This window comes from Rhinoderma darwinii, chromosome 2 (assembly GCF_050947455.1).
Source record: "Rhinoderma darwinii isolate aRhiDar2 chromosome 2, aRhiDar2.hap1, whole genome shotgun sequence".
Taxonomy (NCBI): domain Eukaryota; kingdom Metazoa; phylum Chordata; class Amphibia; order Anura; family Rhinodermatidae; genus Rhinoderma; species Rhinoderma darwinii.
In genome coordinates, this window is record NC_134688.1 from 159837622 (window position 1) to 159857041 (window position 19420).

The 19420-nt window shown below is 40.8% G+C and overlaps 1 protein-coding gene across 1 annotated transcript in view; it reads left to right on the top strand.

The window, feature by feature from the left end:
* Positions 1–19420, top strand: part of DNAJC3 (DnaJ heat shock protein family (Hsp40) member C3) — a 53108-nt gene that overhangs the window by 24966 nt on the left and 8722 nt on the right. Inside the window, exons 5-9 of the mRNA XM_075852392.1 lie at positions 4028–4180; positions 5268–5449; positions 7509–7628; positions 8574–8679; positions 17720–17840. Coding sequence (XP_075708507.1) covers positions 4028–4180; positions 5268–5449; positions 7509–7628; positions 8574–8679; positions 17720–17840 — 682 coding nt within the window. The remainder of the gene's footprint in view (positions 1–4027; positions 4181–5267; positions 5450–7508; positions 7629–8573; positions 8680–17719; positions 17841–19420) is intronic.

Here is a 19420-nt window from a genome sequence, read left to right on the forward strand (position 1 = left end):
AGGACCTAATATTTTACAAATAGGAGTTCAAAGGTAATTGCTCATTACTCCCAACATCTGTGGCTGGACTTCAGCTCCCACAAATCAATACAATCTATAACAAGTAGAATTCAGGTACCTATAAACAATGGCTACATTTATCAAAAGGGGTGTCACTTTAGCCAATGTCTAAGTTAAAGCACGGCGACTTTATTGACATGTGACAAATTTATGACTGCATTTGCGTTCTGTGATAAATCTGCCATAACACTGCAAAGGACATTAACTTTTACACTGTCTAAAAAGGCACTTTTTGTACACCAGGGTTTAAAAGGAATAAAGATGTGACTTTAAAAAAAGTTAATTTATAAATGTGTCTTAAAAATCCTTTTGCCAAACCCAGCAAGTGGAGTCCTGTAGCTGCAGCGCAGCTGGTCAAATTCTGGGGCTTTGTATTGAAAATTAGGTTATTGAAGAAGTCAGGCATTAGGTCAAACTGGTGAACTGATATACTGCATCATACCACGATGTACTGCATGGCCATGTCCAGGACACACTATGAAGCGATCCTGAGAGTCCTGTATTACAATAATACACAGTGCCCCCTTCCAGTACTATCTCTACGCTGATGACACCCAATTTTATACCTCTTCCCATGACATGACCCCTGCTCTAATACAAAACACCAGTGATGGTCTGTCCGCTGTTTCTAATATCATGTCCTCTCTCTATCTGAAAATGAATCTTTTTGAAACTGAGCTCATTGTGTTCCCACCATCTACTAACCTCCCTAAACCTGATGTCTCCATCGCAGTGTGTGGCACTACCATAAATCCTAGGCAGCACGCCCGCTGTCTTGGGGTAATTTTTGACTCCGATCTTTCCTTTACTTCGCACATTCAATCACTTTCACCTCAAAAACATCTCCAGAGTTCACACTTTTCTTACTGTGGAAACATCTAAAACTCTCATTGTTGCTCCATGTCTATTCAGTATTGTAAGGTTGGGTTCACACGACCATGTTACATCCGTAATGGACGGAACGTATTTCGGCCGGAAGTCCCAGACCGAACGCAGTGCAGGGAGCCAGGCTCCTAGCATCATAGTTATGTACGATGCTAGGAGTCCCTGCCTCGCTGCAGGACAACTGTCCCGTACTGTAATCATGTTTTCAGTACGGGACAGTAGTTGCACGGAGAGGCAGGAACTCCTAGCATCGTACATAACTATGATGCTAGGAGCCCGGCTCCCTGCACTGTGTTCGGTCCGGGACTTCCGGCCAAAATACGTTCCGTCCATTACGGACGTAACATGGTTGTGTGAACCCAGCCTTAATGTGTTAGTATAAGGCAGCACATAAGGATCTAAAAGGATCCCTATGCGCTGCCTAAATGAATGGAGAAAGTGCATGATGCTGATTGGCCAGCGTCATACACTCCCCTGTACAACGCCCACTTGGTCTAAAGTAAAACACGCCCACTTGGGCATTAAGCAACTCATTAGAATAAATCTAAAAACGCTAATAAAGTGGTGAAAATAGATTGGTTTTTTTAAATAAGCACTGCTGTCACCTACATTATAGCGCCAATCTCCTTATGTAGGAGATAGGGCACTTATAATGTGGTGACAGAGCCTCTTTAAGGGCCTATTCACATCTGCAGTTGTGCTCCGTTAGGGGCCTCCGTGGCAGATTTTGCCAAAAATACCGCAAAAGATAGCGCAGCATGCTGCGCTATTTCCAGTAAATCCACAGACACCCTGACAGAACCCATTAAAGTCCAATGGGTTTTGTCGGGCGCCGATTTGTCTCCATTGTTCAACTGAGCCTGCGCTTCTGGCATTTTCGTTGTTCTGCTCCTCTGATGGAGCAGAACAACGGAGACCTAAATGCAAATATGAACAGAGCCTTGGGATGTTATTGTTAGCAGTGAAAATATGAGGTGCCTAAATGAACTTATGCTTTTATAGTATATTTCCAACACACAAACTTTCTGCTAAAAACTGCTACTACCGTGGCACAATAATCGGTGCTGAGTTTTGTATAAAATTGTATTATGACTTGAAACCTATCATTTTTTACTTTAAGAACTTCATATAGGTCAAAGTTGTTATGCAAAATAGCAGTCCCTCTGGTGTGCCCTATAGGTGACTCCCCTGTAAGTCAATATCCGATCCTTTTATACAGTCTTGAAACATGACAAGAGTTAACAGCCTAGCCAGAGACACCCATCTGTAGACCGCACTGTTTCTGAGTTGTTGCTCCTCATCAGTACAGAGTAGGGTTCTGGTAAAAAAAAAAAAAATGGATAGCCTATAAATCAACCCCTGTATGACTAGAGATTTTAGGGTATAGTTATCTTGCTGCAGATTTATTGCAAACATTTCTGTGACTGAAAATCCATTCTGTGTGTATATATATATATGAATGGGGTGGTTTCTGCAGCAGGTGCATGGATTTCTTGCAAGACCCTTCTAGATGTATAGGACTGTCACAAATTTCGGCAACACATCTGCCGCATGTGAATTTACTCTTACACGTGTGGATTTCCAAAAAATGACTTTGTTTAATGGCAAGCAAATGCACAACAAAACATTCAACTTTGCGGTGATATAATAATAATTACCACTAAGTAGTTTTTTTTTTTTCTTGGAGAAAACCTTAACATATATGACACTACATATTTTAACATGCCTTTTATAGGCCCATACCCTCTGATACCTGGCCGTTCAGCCCTTTGAGAAGATTAACCACACCAGTGTCTTCTTCATTGCACTATGTTCTGATCTGAATGCATTTTCCAAATTTCTGGTATAGTCTCTAGATCTGCAGCTTCTATTAATAAGTCTGTATAGGATCAGCATAGTTCTCTATAGTAGGTAGCAGAATATTGCTCTCAATTGGTACCCTTTACTTCCCACCACTTACTGATTGACACAAATTGGGTTAATCGGGCGTGTGACTGATGTTTTTGTTTTTAACGTCCGTCACACAGCTGAATTAAAATCAATGCTCGTCTATGGGGAAATTTCATGGTTTTTTTTTTTATGGACCGTGTGAATGGCCCGTGAAAAATTACGACATGTCCTATTTTTGCTAGTTTTCCCGGATCCCTCAATAGAAACGGGTACTGCACAGCCGTGAATATGGCCTAATCTGTAAAACAGTCCTGTAAACAAAGCTATAGTGACACTGTCAGAAAACCTTTGTGACCGTAAAAATATTTATATTCGACGCAACATTGATCTAATCTTTAGATCCCAACCCCCATTACCAGTGTCTGTGATGGGTTCACTGTAGTTGTAAATGGGTCGTTTTGTATATCCCTGTATACGGATTTACCTTGTGATCACACAGACGCACTTTATAGCCTTATCCCTTCACTGAGAAGTGTCTTGCATGTATTTTATTTCATACATTTTACAATTTTGAATGGAATTGGAAATACTGGTTTCTCATCCTGCAGGTCATGTATATTTTAGCAGCTGCCTGTTATGGCCTAGTTTAACTATTTGACATCTGATCAGGAAGTCTGTGCCTTAAACATTAGATACTTGGAAAGTAAGTAAGTCCTTGTTCGTGCAGCAGAGTTTGCTGAGGCCGCCTGCTAGTTGTCTCTCCCTTGTATGTCTCCTGGACTTACCCTCTTTCCTCCAGGTCCAATCTCTGGGTGCGCCCTGACCGCAGAAGGGAGAGCAGATAGTCCATGCCGGCTCTGCTGCCGATACTGGTTATGATGTTTGTGTGATTTCTACTAGTGTTTAGTTGACCTGCTGTGTAGGCTGCTAATAGTCTTAGTGATCATATGTGTCTGTGTGATACGTTGTAATGTGTCCGGAGATCCTTTTCTTTAAATAATCAAAGGTTTTATATTTAATAGACATATTTTGATCACACTAAAGATTATCATTACCGCACACTACATATAAATGTGTAATACGTAACCAAACCCTTATCCGCTATGGTCTCCTTCAGATGAATTGATGCACTAGTGTAGACGCAGGTATCTGCTTGTTTACTTTCTGATTTGATCTTGTTATTTTGTTAAAGCTGAAGTCTAACCCAAGCGATCAAGAGGAGAGAGCAGCCGCCTCGCAACTGGCCAAGTCGGATGAAATTCAGCGCATGCGTTTACAAGGCATTGCAGCCTACGACCAAAAAGATTACACCACTGCAGAAGGTTTTCTAAACGTTGTCTTGGAGGTAAGTAACCATGTATTGCTAAAATAAATGACCACAAGAAGATTTTTACTGGTTTTATTGTCATTTTTGTCGTTTTATTATATGTAAGTGTTCCCTTCTCTTTTATATCAAATAATGCATTATTATAGCAGTCCCATGGCAACCCAGATTTCAATCCAACATCACGTAGGTTCCTATAGTGTACGTATCGTTTAGGCAAAGTTCACATCTCGTTTTTACTGTGCGTCTGACGTGCACATTTTGACATGAGAAAATGGTGTCAACACGTGTACTGCAGCATGTACGTTGATTTCTATGGTCAGGACGGATGCCCTAAAGGCGTAGCTTGTGCATATACGTTTTGCGTGCTTACGTTGTATCCTTTTTTTTTTTTTTCCCTCATGTCCTGAAAAGCGAAGTCTACTACGCTTTTCAGTACTTTTCCAAAACGTATACGTTTTTATTTGTATTTAAGTCCATGGCGACGTATGGACGTCGTATGCAATCTTAAAATCCTACGTCTGCATACGTAAAACGTGTACATTTTTGTGACCCTATATGGGAAATCTTGAGTTTACAATGGACACACAAAAGGTATACGACGTATGCTACAAAAAACCGTAAGCATGTTACAAATGCATGCGTTTTTGTAACTTTAAAAACCTATATGTCGTCGTATACCACAAACGTGTGCACAAAACGAGGTGTGAACTTCGCCTAATTCTGCAATGTGTTATAGTCTCAGCCGGATTACAAGACATCAGCTACTGTGGGTCACCAGAGGAAATGTGAACAACATTGAGCTGATTCTATTTAGTTAATAGACTAGTAATAGAAGTGTTTTATGAGCTAAAATGGGGAAACTCTTCATAATTGTTGGTTGTGTTTATGCCTCAATATTTTATTAAGGTCCTTTCCCGATTTTGTATTTTTATTGTTTTTTTTATTAGAAATTACTTGTAGGAACTACTTGTAGGATAAATGGAGGCCGCAGTCTGTTTTGGTTTTTCTTTTCTTCAGTAATTTGCGGAGTCTTGTAGTAGATGAATGTTCAGACATTACCAGCACTCTGCATAGGTGAATAATGTCTATTTTATTTTTCTTTGAGACTTGTGTGTGGGATGCAGAAATCCGAGAACTGCGGGCAGAATGCTACGTCCATCAAGGAGAGCCTGGAAAAGCCATCGGTGACCTGAAAGCTGCTTCTAAGCTAAAGAGTGATAATACGGCAGCCTTCTACAAAGTCAGCCACATATACTATCATTTGGGGGACCACGAGATGTCACTTAGGTAAGTCTTTCCTTTGTTTTTATATAGTGATACGTCTGTTTTATCGCAGCATTTATTAATGCAGGTGACCTTTACAAAAGCATGTATCCTGTGAATGTAGCGCTGACGGGGGCTGTTGCAATAAGCTGCCATTGTGAGCAATCCATTATGTCTCTATCCATTATACTGCCTGTATACTTTTGCCGGCTCGAGCATCTCGGTGGCATGAAATTTGGTATGTTTTATCAGAATATTGCCTCATGTTGAATTAAAGCCTTCAATGAGCAACTACACCTCCTCCACTGACACACATTGTATTTCTGTAATTCTGTTCTTTGTCGTGTCCTCCCCCCTTGTAATAAAGACGAAAGAATAAAGATAAGCATAGGATAGATGGGGAGACCCTGTACTCAGGATGTTTATTTTTCTATCATTCGATTCAGTATTTCAATGTAAAAAGCGGTTTAACTCCTTAACGCCGAAGGACGGATATATCCGTCCTCTGCAGCTGCTAGTTCGCGCAGGAGGACGGATATACCCGTCCTGTGATGGCGCGGGTACTGTCACTCTACCCACGTGATCAGCGGCAGGAGCATGGCTGTTATACACAGCCTGGCTCCTGCTGCAACTGCCGGAATCGAAGCGCGCTCAGATTTCGGCAGTTTAACCCATTAAATGCCGCTGTCAATAGTGACAGCGGCATCTAATGTGTTTGACAGAGGGAGGGAGCTCCCTCTGTCACCCGATCGGCGCCCTTGCAAAGAAATCGCGGGTCGCCGTCGGGTTTCCATGACAGCCGGGGGCCTAACAAAGACCCCCAGGTCTGTCTTCCGCAACTGCCTGTTAGGCGATGCCGGAGGCATGACCTAACAGGTTGCCTGTCCGTTTTACACTGACAGGCAATAATGCTTTGGTATACTAAGTACACCAAAACATTATATATGCGATCGGCACATCGCATAGTGAAGTCCCCTGGTGGGACTTAAAAAAAAATGTCAATCAGTTAAATAAAGTTTGTGAAAAAAGAAAAGTCAAAATCAAATAAAACTACTTTTTTTGCCCAAAAAGTGGTTTTATTTAGTAAAATTGTCAAAACAAATAACACATATATGGTATCCCCGCGATCATAACGACTTGACCAATAAATTGAACACATTAATTAAACTGCCGGATGAACGGCGTCCAAAAAAACCGCAAAAAACAACGGCAAAATTCTCCTCCCATTCCCCCCCATAAAAAGTAAAATGAAAGTTAATCTATAAGTCCTATTTACCCTAAAATAGTACTAATGAAAACTACGCATTGGCCCGCAAAAATCAAGCCCACATACGGCCACATCGACGGAAAAATAAAAAAATTACGGCGTTTGGAATGTGGCGATTCAAAAAAAAGTAATTTTTTTCTAAAAGGCTTTTTATTGTGCAAACGTAGGAAAACATATAAAACCTTTACATATTTGGTATCCCCGTAATCGTGCCGACCCATAGAATAAAGTGAACATGTTATTTACGCTGCATAGTAAACGGCGTAAATTTATAACGTGAAAATCAATGCTGGAACAGCTGCTTATTTTCAATTCTCTCCTAAAATAAAGTTAATAAAAGTTAATCGATATATTATAAGCATCTACAAATGGTGCAATTACAAAATACAACTCGTCCCGCAAAAAACAAGCCCTTATACGGCGATGTCGACGGAATAAAAAATAAGTTACGACTCTTGGAATGCGACCGTGAAAAAACAAAAAATAATCCTTGGTCATTAACGTGCAAAATGGCCCGGTCATTAAGGGGTTAAATACTGCCAGGACTCCTAGAGAAAGCCCGTCAGTCCTGCTTATCCCGCCCACACACTGCTGATTGACAGCTCTTCCTCTTCAGTCCTAGCAGTATTTAAACAGCTTTTTACATTTAAATTCTGAATCAAATAATAAAAAACGAATCCCCATCTATCCTCTGTGACCCTCAGATAGGGTAGCATAGGAGACCTGACAGATTAAATTTTTGCTTCTTCGTGCCAATGATGAACTCTGTTTATCTCTTCTGGTGCAATTTTAGTAATGCTTCTCTTTGATTTGCAGTGAAATCCGGGAGTGTTTAAAGCTTGATCCTGATCACAAGGATTGCTTTTCACATTATAAACAAGTGAAAAAGCTGAGCAAACAGATTCAGACTGCTGAAGAGCTTATACAGGAAGGAAGGTAAACTGTTTTGGGGATAAAATACCTGTATATGTTACCATAGGGATATGTTTAGATGCTGCAGGTTTGTTGTAGATCGTTTCACGTGGAAAATCTGCTACAAATTATAAGTACAATGCAGAAAAATAGGGTATTGCAAAGCTCATCTTCTAGTCTGTCAGTGGACTGCAAACTATTGTAAAACAGCCAATCCTTGCTGGTATGAAGCTGCTGGGAATTTAATCTTCCCAATTGCCCTGTTTTACTATATATTTGGTCTTGATGCTAAATAGAGCAATTCCGTTCACACGTAGCCGATTTGACTTTGAACTTGCCCTTTGCATTGCAAAAAGTAAAATCTACTTTGAAAACCTGCAACAAATCTGCGACGTGTGAACTCAGACCTAGGTTTTGTTGCGTAAGCAACTCTCTGGGTTGTTCCCACTATTTGCCATAAGTGTACCCACTCTTTAGCTTGTAGGTACACACAGAAGGACTATTAGATCCGCGTCCTACAATGCTAATTCTATACAGTGGTTATTACTGTAAATGGTTTGGAATCTTTCTAGTATTTTCTCTTTTGTAGTGTTCGATTAAACAATGTGCTCTTTTCAATTTCTGTCTATTTTTTTTAAGCTTTTGCATAGATATTTCATGTGATTTTATCAGAAAGATTGAAAGATTCATAATTGATCACCATAGGAAGTGGCGCTATGTCTAATACATGAATCTGTGTGACTTTGTGACTTGTAATGTCATTTTGTGGGGCTGTTTTTACACAAAAGGTTATTTTCTGCAAACCACAAAGTGTAAATAAAGGGGCAGTAGTTGGATGGTGCACATCACATTGTAGATGTACAGATCTTCAGAAACCAGATGAAATATGTTTTGTAGTGATACAAACACATTGATTTAATCGGTGTTCACTTGAATTCAATGTTTAACTATTTAGGACTTTTCTTGCAGGTATGAAGATGCCATCAGTAAATATGGAGCCGTTTTGAAAACTGAGCCAAACATCCCTATTTATTCTGCATTAGTCCAGGAACGTCTATGTCACTGTCACTCCAAAGTAAGTGATGAACAAATTCAGTGAGCTTACGGTGACCACATAAAAGGCAGAATAGCAATATTTTGTTTTAACTTACACAGAAAACATGGTGGGACTCATTCGCTACATAATTTGCATAACCATTAAAAGGATTGTCTGATATAGGTAACCCCTAGAGGGCACCCCAGTTATCAGCTTGTCACGAGGGGACCTCCCTCATGCAATGGCATTTTTCAAATCGGGCAGAACACTCCTATTTTAGTACATTTATATGTAAATGATCAATTATCTGTGTATTTTCGTCTTTTTCTCTCTGCTTTTTTTAACTGTAAACCAGTAATTTATACAAACCGGGTCAGTGAAGTGTGGGAGTCCGCTTAGGGTGTCCAAAATAATTGGGCCATTAAAGTTGTAGATTGTGGTTGTCCCTCATGAGAGGTACAACAGTCTCAGAAGAGTCCAGCATGTTTCAGAGTGATGGATGGGACAAGTCCAACAGAAATTGTGGGTAGGAAGAATATGCGATTGTTGTGCAAGTGGCCTTTGGGTTAGCTGGAAGTCTAGAATTGATCATGGATATCGTTCATGATGTCCTCTTTCCTGGACTGTTCTTATTGGTATTCGTAGCAGTCACACATCATTAAAGTTCAGGATAAAAATAATAAAAGAAAAAGTGGGTGAAGGAAGGGAGATGACGTGCAGACTCCGATCCCTTTTCTGTGGAAAACCACTCCCAACCTGAAAAAAAGGTAGGACTGGTTAATCCAGGATTATTGGGGGATGACATTGGAAATTAGTTCCAAGACGCTTCTTAATATGTCTTGGCAATATGTGTGTGTGATGAGTTGCCAAGTAAGAAGGACTTTCCGACGTTGGATTATTTTTTCGAGTTCGCTTTAACTTCGTTCATGTGTAGAAAAAAATATAATTTTCTCAAAATAAACTTGGATGAAGGGGTAGGTTCAATCCATGTTTGGAGAATTGTTCTGGGGGCAGGTGCTGAGATGAAGAACAGTAGGTGTAAAGTGATAATGTCTGTGGGAGTAGCAGGCAGTCAAACAATGCCCAACTTGGCGTGAGTGGTAGGCAATATGTGGAGTGTGTAGTGAGAAAAAGATGTATTTACGTCTAAAAAGAGTAAATCTGGAGGCGGGTCCAAAAACAATGAAAGCGGTAAACACTTGTTCCCCACGTCTGGTACAGGTTGCTGTTGTATCTCCTCCTATGAGAATGTTGAATATCTGCTAAATGTAACCCCTATGGGTAATTTTAGGGATATTTCTCAGTAAAAAAACACTTGGTATGTATTTAACGACCTTAGCGAGAGCGGTTAAAATGTTGCTCACTGTGCACTCCAGGTCCCTAGCAGACCATTTGGGGTTTCTTGTCCCTCTGGTGATTTGAGCCCGAGCAGCATTAGGGCTTCTGATTCGTTCAAGTTAACTAAGAATCCCATGATTGCTCCTTTTTTAGTTCAATATCACGTGGGAGAAATGTCAAGTTTAGGCTTCGTTCACATCTGCGCTAGGGCTCTGTTCCATTGTAGCTTTTCGTCGGAACAGAGTCCTGGCACACACAAACCGAAACCATAGTTTTCCGTTTCCATCACCATTGATTGCAATGGTGACTGATTCGGTGCCAATGGTTTCCGTTTCAAATATGCCTATGGCAAATAAGTTAGCCCTTGTTTCCCAGGTACCAAAATGAATACTTCCTAATCTGTATAAAACAAAACTTTTATTATAACTAAATATTAAGCACACAGTTAGAATTAAAATACCCAATGTGATCTGAATGTCCCTATAGTATTCTACTGGTATCACTAAACCAGGTGTATCGTCTCAATACAGCGTCAGAACGCGGACTCTGAAGCCACACTGCCTGTGTGAGACTTAATGAAGGCTTCACTTTTGTAGCCTTCCTATAAAAAAAAGCATCCTATGGCTTGTTAGAATAGAGAACAATATTTACATCTCTTCATATTTTTTGCAAATATTGGTATGATAAAGCCATTTTCACTTATGTATTCCGATATGGCGGCGATAGCGTATAATTCATACTAATGTCTTATATCCCCTAGCTATTCTAGTCTAGAAGTATTTACACATTGTGAACAGTACTGTATGAAAGACATTTTCTCAAATCCAGATATTGATATACTGTAGCATTCTTCTTAATTTGTCTGTGTTATCACATAAATTATATTATATATATATATACTCCCCTTTTGACTGATCTTCATATCAATAGACCTTTTATATTGAGAGCAGTATGACAATAGAAGAATTGACAATGTTATATAAAAAGGGGACCTAATCTATAACCCTTCTTTGCAAAAATCATCTATCAGTATATTCCTTTTTACCTATCCTACATTACTATCTTACATGTATTTAATTATTACATATACTTCATGTTAACCTTAAGTGCTGTCATCGCATCAGAATTGGCACTGATTTGAAGCGTTTTCAAGCTCTTTAAAAACTAAGTCCACTGACATGCGCAGTGGGTTCTGATTGGCACTTGTTAGTTTTCAGTAATTTATGAGCATTACGCAAGCGTGAAAGCAAGCCCTTGATTGGCTGAAGCTTCAGCACTTCTGATTGGAGTATATACATTTCTCTGGCTATTCTGAAGGGCTCGCCGAACAAGGACTGTTTTGATTGTTTCTCTGTCCTGACTAGTCCGAGTTACGTCAGGAGAAAGGTTATAAATAAGGGATTTAGCCGCGTTCGCCGCCATAAGCCCCATTTCCCCTGAGGACACCACTACGGGGGTGAAATATGTCAGGGGGGGGCTATTCTCATTTTAAAAACAATGTGGTCTGTTATTTGAAGTCCTCCATAAGCGGACTACATCCGCTGTTTACATTTAACTCACACAGGCAGTGTGGTTTCAGAGTCCGCGTTCTGACGCCGTATTAAGCCGATACACCTGGTTTAGTGATACCAGTAGAATACTATGGGGACGTTCAGATCACATTGGGTATTTGAATTCTAATTGTGCTTAATATTTAGTTATAACAAAAGTTATGTTTTATACAGATTAGAAAGTATTCATTCGGTACCTGGGAAACGAGCTAATTTTATTTGGTGTTTGTCTGGATATTTGCTCACCAGCTACCTGGGTCCAATATTCGTTTCTTGTATAATGGTTTCCGTTTGTCTCCGTTGTCCAAGGGTTCCGTCGTTTTGATGGTATCAATAGTGTAGTCAACTACACTATTAATTCCGTCAAAATGACAGAACCCTTGCACAACGGAGACAAGCGGAAACCATTGGCTCCGGATCCGTCACCATTGAAATCAATGATCATGGAAACGGAAACCTATGGTTTCTGTTTGTGTCTGTCAGGGCTCCGTTCCGACAGAGCTCCGTCGGAACGGAGCCCTATCGCAGATGTGAATGAAGCCTTAGTTGAGGTATCGTAACAAAAAAATAAAGGTTCACCTGTGAATGCGGAGATCCGTAGTTCCAATTGCTGATTTTAATGTCTTGGAAACCTAACCATGAGTCCAGGTACCTTATCCATGGATAAAGGGCCAGGTTGCACAGGAGGGGCGATAAGGGGCAGCCCTGTCAAATTCTCCTGAAAAAGGGAATGGGGGGTGTTAAGGCCATTTATAGTCAGTGTGGTGCTAACTTGGGAATGAAGCAGCTGGGGGAAGCTTTAAAGGGTACCGTCAAAAATTTCCGTTGTGTTTAAATACTGCCAGGGTACGAAATTGAATGCTTTTTCAGCATTTAAGCTGAGCAGCAATAAGAATGGTATGTTTTTGCTGGTGAGCCAACACCGCCGCCCATATGACTGAGGGTAGTCCCTTTGAAGAGTGGCAACCTCTGACTAAGCCTATATGCGAGGGTATTAAAAGCTCAGGAGATTCCTGAAGTCTGTCTGCAAAAATTTTGGTAATGGGCTTTAAGATGGAGAACGGCCAATAGTATCTGACCTCCTCAGGGTTCTTAGTAGATTAAAGTGGCACGATTAGGCAAGCTTCATGAAAGCCCTCAATGTGGGTACCATTCTAGTAGACCGCATTAAGCATAGAGGTCAGAAGGGATTTTATTGTTGTGTAGGGAAGAGATGCCGCTGGAAACTTCCTTCTGAGTTAGGGGGCTGGTGAGGGCTTCTTGTTGGTCAGTAGTGAGTGAGGGGAGATGGGATCTTTTCTCTTGGATACATGTGGCCTTTACGTTATATAAGCGTTCTGCGTTTATATCTGTATAACATTTAGTGGAGGCAGTTTGGATTTTATCGCATGTATTGGAGATAGGCTGTTCAGTGGTTGGATGTCCTACCTGGAGGATATAAAGACTGGAGAAATAAAGATTAGTCAGACAATCTATTGGATTATCTGTCAGTTTTTTCACCCTCAGCAGAAATAATGATTTTTGGTGAGCTCAGAGCTCCATTTGGTCTGTGCTATTGTATAGGTGTCAAGTCGTGGCTTAGCCTCTAGGTAACGTTGTTTGTAAATGTCGTCTGGATGTAGAATTTTTGATGGCTGCTAGCAAGTGTAAGGTCTTTTATTTTTTGGACGGGATCAATAGAGCAGTCGACTGCGCTATTGATTCCACCAAAACCACGGAAACCGTTAGCAATGGAAGCATTACCATTAAAATCAATGGTAATGCAAATGGAAGCTATGGTCTCCGTTTGCCTTTCCGATGATGGGTTCCTCAGATGGAAAGCACTGACGGAATGCATCAACAGAAAGCAAACGCTGATGTAAACACACGCTAACAAGATTGAACTTGCAATACAAATAACTAATAAGTGGGTTACAGAGTTGCAGAATTTTTAGATACATTGACACTGTATAGTCTGAAAAACATAGGGGATTAACATAGTTTTCGTATACATAAACTATGAGCAGGCCAGTCGACTATTGTAAGCAAATGTATGATCTATATCCTACACACTGAAAGCAGAGAATGAAAACAAAATGGCAAATAGCGATGTAAACCAATGGAAAAAGCTAACTTCTAATTCCTATAACCGTAGCATGTAAGAGAAAAAAATACCAAGGGTTCATAAAGGCTAAAGGTGTTTTTTATAGACCATGGGGGGAATTTATTAAAGGGTAGCTAAACATTTAACAAACTTCTAACATGTCATAGTGACATGTCAGAAGTTTTGAGACCCCCACCAAATGCTAAAACGAAGGAGAAGTAGCGCTCGTGTGAGCACTCAGGCGCTTCATCTCTGTCCGGCTCTTTCCGGAAATCAATCTAGCGGAGTACGGATTCAATAGTCTATGAGCCCTTGCTCCGATCGGCTTTCGGTAAAAAGCCGAACCGAAACTATGCAGCTGAGTGTCCAAACGAGCGCTTCAGCTGCTTTGTTTTAGCCATTGCTCGGGGTATCCATGCTCGGACCCCCACCAATCAAAACTTTTCATATGTCTCTGTGACATGTCAGAAGTTTGTTACCCTTTAAGACTGGCATTTCATACACCAGTCCTTATATAAAGTGCACTGGAGTAAAATGCACCTAATTTATTAAAAGGATGCGCCTTTAAATAAATTTTTTGCATCTCTGGTCATTGATGCGCCAGTTTCTGGCGTAAATTCTAGTAAGTATGTCAAGCAGTGGGTAAGCCCTGCCCCTTCCACTAAGCCTCGCCCACTTTTTAAAAAAAGTAACGGAGGTGGGGTAAAAGTCACAACATTTTTGCACAAATTGCGACATTTCTATGCCAGAAAACTGGTGTAGAATGCCTAATAAATTCCCCCCATTATGTTCGTGGAATGGCGATGGCTTTCGTGGCCAGAAGTAAAGTCTCACGAATAGATATGCATTAATAATGAGACCAAAGGTCTGCATCCATTAATCCGAATAGGCCAAGGGCCAGAGAAAGGTAATGCTGGAATTTTTAGCAGGTTGGATAGGAGGTCTAGCCCAGCTTTCCAATAATCTGAAATATAGGGACAAGCCCAAATCTTCTATAAAGTCTGCTTCCTCCGCATAACATCCAAGACAGGCAGAGGTGGGAATCCTACCCATACGGTGTAGTCATATTGGGATTAGATAGCTTTGAGAAAAAATTTATAATTGTATCAATATATTGCTGGCTGATGGGGACACAAAAATGGGACTCCAGGGCTTCCTCCTGTCTTCATCAGTTAGACATGGAATGGTAGTCATTCATTTAGTTCGTACAGGTAGAGTGTTTTAATGGTTTTATCTAATTGGTGTATCGAGCCTAAATGAGGCCCCTAGGGCTGTGGGAGTGAATTACACCAATTAAGGGGTATTTAGAGATCATCAAATTTAGATTCAGGAAATTGCACGGCCTACTTGCAGATACAGGAAGAAAATGGTGCAAGTTAAATTGTGTTGTAAGAATGTCAAACGATAAGGTGTAAGCTATATGAATTTAGTCTGAGATGTGGATTCCATACCTAGCCCAAAAGGCAGTATACAGCAAGGAATATAAATTTTAGCTTGGCAGGGGTTATGCCATAGTGGGGTTTTCGACTAAGGTATCTTTGAGACTAGACCCTATGAGTTGGCTTCTTAATAGATCATGTTCTTCAGTTTAAGGGTATTGTCACAGGCTTAGCAAAAAACTTCTGAAAATACGGAGCTGTTTTCAAGGGAAAACAGCTCCTGACTTTCAGCCATTTTTTAAGCAAACTAGAGTTTTTCTCTGCACTCTTTGCGGCCGTTTTTCTATAGTCCGTGAAAAACGGCTCCAAAAACTTCTCAAGAAGTGACATGCACTTCTTTTTACGAGGCGTCTTTTTATGTGCTTTTTTTTTTTTAAACGGTTGCGTTTAAAAATGCCCCGTCGGAACAGAACGCCGTTTTTTCCATTGAATTCCATGGGCAGATGTTTGGAGGCATTCTGCTTCCGATCTTTCAGCCGTTTACGGCCCGAAAAACAGCCGAAAATATCCCGTGTTAACATACCCTCATTTAGCAGGACCACCGATAATAGGCTATAGTGAGGAAAGATGTGAGTAATGGTTCTGAGGCGGTTTTTAACCGTATCTCAGCGGCTACGTCTGAATTTACCCTTCGGCTACATTCACACGACCGTGACAGATTTATGCAAGCAAAAAAACGTGCGTAAATCTGGTCCGTGTGTGTTGTTATTGCATCTGTGCTTTGCGAGTGGCATGCGTTTTTTTTCACGCTGTCTATAAGCACATCCTTTTTTTTTTTTCAATGGAATTAATGCGCATATGTGTGCTTTGCGTAGTTTGCACGCACCCATTGACTTCAATGGGGCGTAGGTGTGTGAAAACGCACCAATATAGGACATGCAGTGAGTTTCACGCAACGGACTCTCGCTGCGTGAAAACTCCTGCATGTGTGAATGGCCCCATTGAAATCAATGGGTCCGTGTGCTGTGCGTGATTTCCATGCACCGCACACTGATGAGTTTTACGCTCGTCTGAATGAGCCCTTAGACCTACAAGTTGCAGAAGACAAATGGTGCAAAATGTTTTATGGAAACCGAAGTAACATACAATGCAATAATAAAAGAAATGTGTGCAAAGGTGTCAACAGACCAATTCAAGTGGAAGAATCCTGACCTAATAAAAGCCTATGAAGTCCTTCCACAGGGGATATAAGGGAACTCATTCTATTCCTGCGCGAGGAAGTGACTGCACTGGCATGTGAGAAATAAAGATGTCCTGTCCAAGCTAGCCGGCCAATCTGAAAGTTGGCAGCAGGGTGAGGGTTTGCCTGTCTTCAGATGGAAGAAGATCTAACGCTGAACCGAAGAGAAATATAACGTGCAAACTTTTGAATCAAGTAACTATGACAAAATCATAATAAAGTCCAGCCTGCCATAGCAGGTAAAAAGGTGCAAAAAAGAAGAGAGTAACAGGAAAAATGGAAGGAACCAGGAGGATCATTATTAGACAGGCATTCCAGAGCTAGTGAGCTCGAGGAGAAGTGAGCAACCGCTTACAGGAAAGTCTGAGCATGCACAAAAGAATCTGCACTCTGCTCGCTCTGAATCTGACCCAGTATGACCGTCCAATAGATAAAGTAATTGTTGGGGACCAATGAAAAGTTCTCATTATACCACCGTCTGTAATGAATAATCTTTAAGACTGGAAATAGGAATACAGACTGAGGCACCAGATGTCATGTGACACAAGAGGAAGAGCCAAACGGTACTTTCTTTTCTTCTGAGTGTTGCTGTCGGTACACTGCTTAGAAGCGACGCTCAGGAGCGTGCACAGGGGGCACCGGTCTTCTGTCACATGTGGCATACAGAGGAATAAGGTCCTGTGACTTCAGGTGCAATGTTGTCCAGAGAAGAGATTTGGTGCGATTAGGCAGGTAACCTCCGATAACTTGACATAGTCATATATAGTAAACATTCACCTATAAATTAGATTTCTATACTATTACATTGCTCATAGAATAAATATAAGTAATAAGACTTGTGGGAAAACCCCTTTTATGTCTATTGGAAATGGAGCAGATATGGAAATATAATAAAATATCTGCCCCGTTCTTCTCCTTAGTCTGACATGTCTTCTTCTCGTACACCAGCATGATATCTGTCACATTCTTCTGCTGACGGTTATGATCTTGCAGGATCTTCTGCCTTCCCTCAAGCTGCGGCAGCGCTGACAGACCAATGCAGGATTCTGTCTCTTTCAGTATTGCTTGACATCTGCTTGTGCAAGCCGCCAGTGATGTAGCTGCTAATTTCATATCTAATAACGGACATCATGGGGTTAACCGTTCAGTCTTTGTGTTTTATGAGAGCCATTTTGTCCACTTGCTGTTTTTATTTTGTAGGGTAGTACAAGTACTCCATGACATATGCTGTTCTAATAATGGTAGTAGGAGATGTAACACCCATTTATAATTGGTCTCCTTTGCAGAGAATGGTGTTTTTGGTTGTATAGGTCACAACTGATCCATGTTTTTTTTGTTTTTTGTTTTTTTTTAAAGAATTGATCACTTCCTTCTGGACACCTAGATCTCCTTTATTGGTTATTGAGGGACTTTCTATGGATAGAGTATTCCTTCATGCAATGCTGCATTGAATATATGAAATAACGTCCTGTATTCTTGTTCGTTCCAGAACCAGCAGCCTACTGAAGCCATTAAAGAATGCACAGAATTCCTACAGAATGACCCCAATAATGTGAATGCACTAAGGGACCGAGCAGAAGCGTACATACAGGAAGAATTGTATGAAGAAGGTACTCTTCTTATTTCTTACATTTTATGTATCGTTTTGGCCAGTGCATCTTACATGAAGTTTTATTGTTTATTTTAATCAAACCAGTTTTTTATTGATTTTATAATTTTTTTTGTAAGAAAATCAAAAATATACAAGAAAATGGAACCCCCCAGTATAGCAATGCATGAGGCAGATACAATAAACAGATTCATAGAAAGAGCTCTCTATTAGGCAACTTGAGACAAATCTGCAAAAATGTCAGTGCAGCAATAACCATTCTTGCATCTCCTCCATTATAACACTTATGGTTCTATACTCCCAGTAACTGTTCTCTATCGAGCAATGGGGCCCAAATATCTCGAATTTCTTAGGCCCCATGCACACGAACGTGCTTTTGCGGCCGCAATTCCCCCGAAAATCCACGGGAGAATTGCGGCACCATTCATTTCTATGGGCCCATGCACACGACCGTGGTTTCCATGGTCCGTGCATGGCCCAGGAGCCCAGACTGCAGAATGAACGGACATGTCTTATTACGGCCGTGTTCTGTGGTCCAGGCTCCTAGGAAATAATGTGCACGGCCCGCGATTTGCGGGCAGCTTGCGGGTGACACTCCGCGGCTAGCTGACCCGAAAATCACAGCCGTGCACAAGGCTACGGTCGTGTGCATGAGGCCTTAATGTTTCCTTTTTGGCGATCCACAAATTTTTCCAGTCTTATATGCCGGTTTACACTAGATAGGTATTCTGCCACTGTGGGCGAGTTCAGTGATTTACCATGAAATGGTATTAATTTGCGAGCATGGTAAAGCAATCGTTGGATAGCTAGCCTATGGCTCTCTGTGAAAATTATCTCCGAGACATAATCCAATAAATAAAATATAGGATCTAACCGTATTTCAAAGATTTTATCAATCACCTCTGTCCTGTATCTCCAGAGATGTTGGCAGTTCCACGTGAAATGAATTAGTCCGACTCCAGGGAAGTGGCATCCATTACATAGTTTATCAGTTTTGAGTCTTTTTATTTAAAAAGTCACACTGGCGTCCTGTACACTCTGTGTAGAAGGTAAATATGAGAGGCTATGCACCTCACTGACCAAAATTTTTGGGACATTTTGAAGGATTTCTTGCCATTGGTCCTCTGTAAGTGTGCCTATATACCTCTCCCATTTAGTATGTATCATCAAGGGGTGCTGCTTTAAGGTGAGTCTCCAGTGGGCACCTGTAGTGGAAATATATTACTTTAAGAGTGAACAGCATGCCGGGATTGTAGAAGCTGCTACGGGGCAGCTCATATTCCTGGCCGAGTTTGTACGAATCCCTTAAATTTTCCATCTGAAAAGAGTTGAGACATTCGATTTTACACCCCCACTTATCCATACTTCAAAGCTTATTTATCTCAAGGTAAAGAAAATTATGAGTATTGGAGTACATGTTAGTATATCCCATTATTCCTAATACATGTCTAAATTTCCACCACCGTTTGTGAATAACAAGTAAAATTCGGTAGTCAAATGCTGAAACATACCCGTTCCTAGCGCCGATAATCAATCTGTATCTTTTATCAAAGATGAAACCATTCTACCAGAAGTGGATGT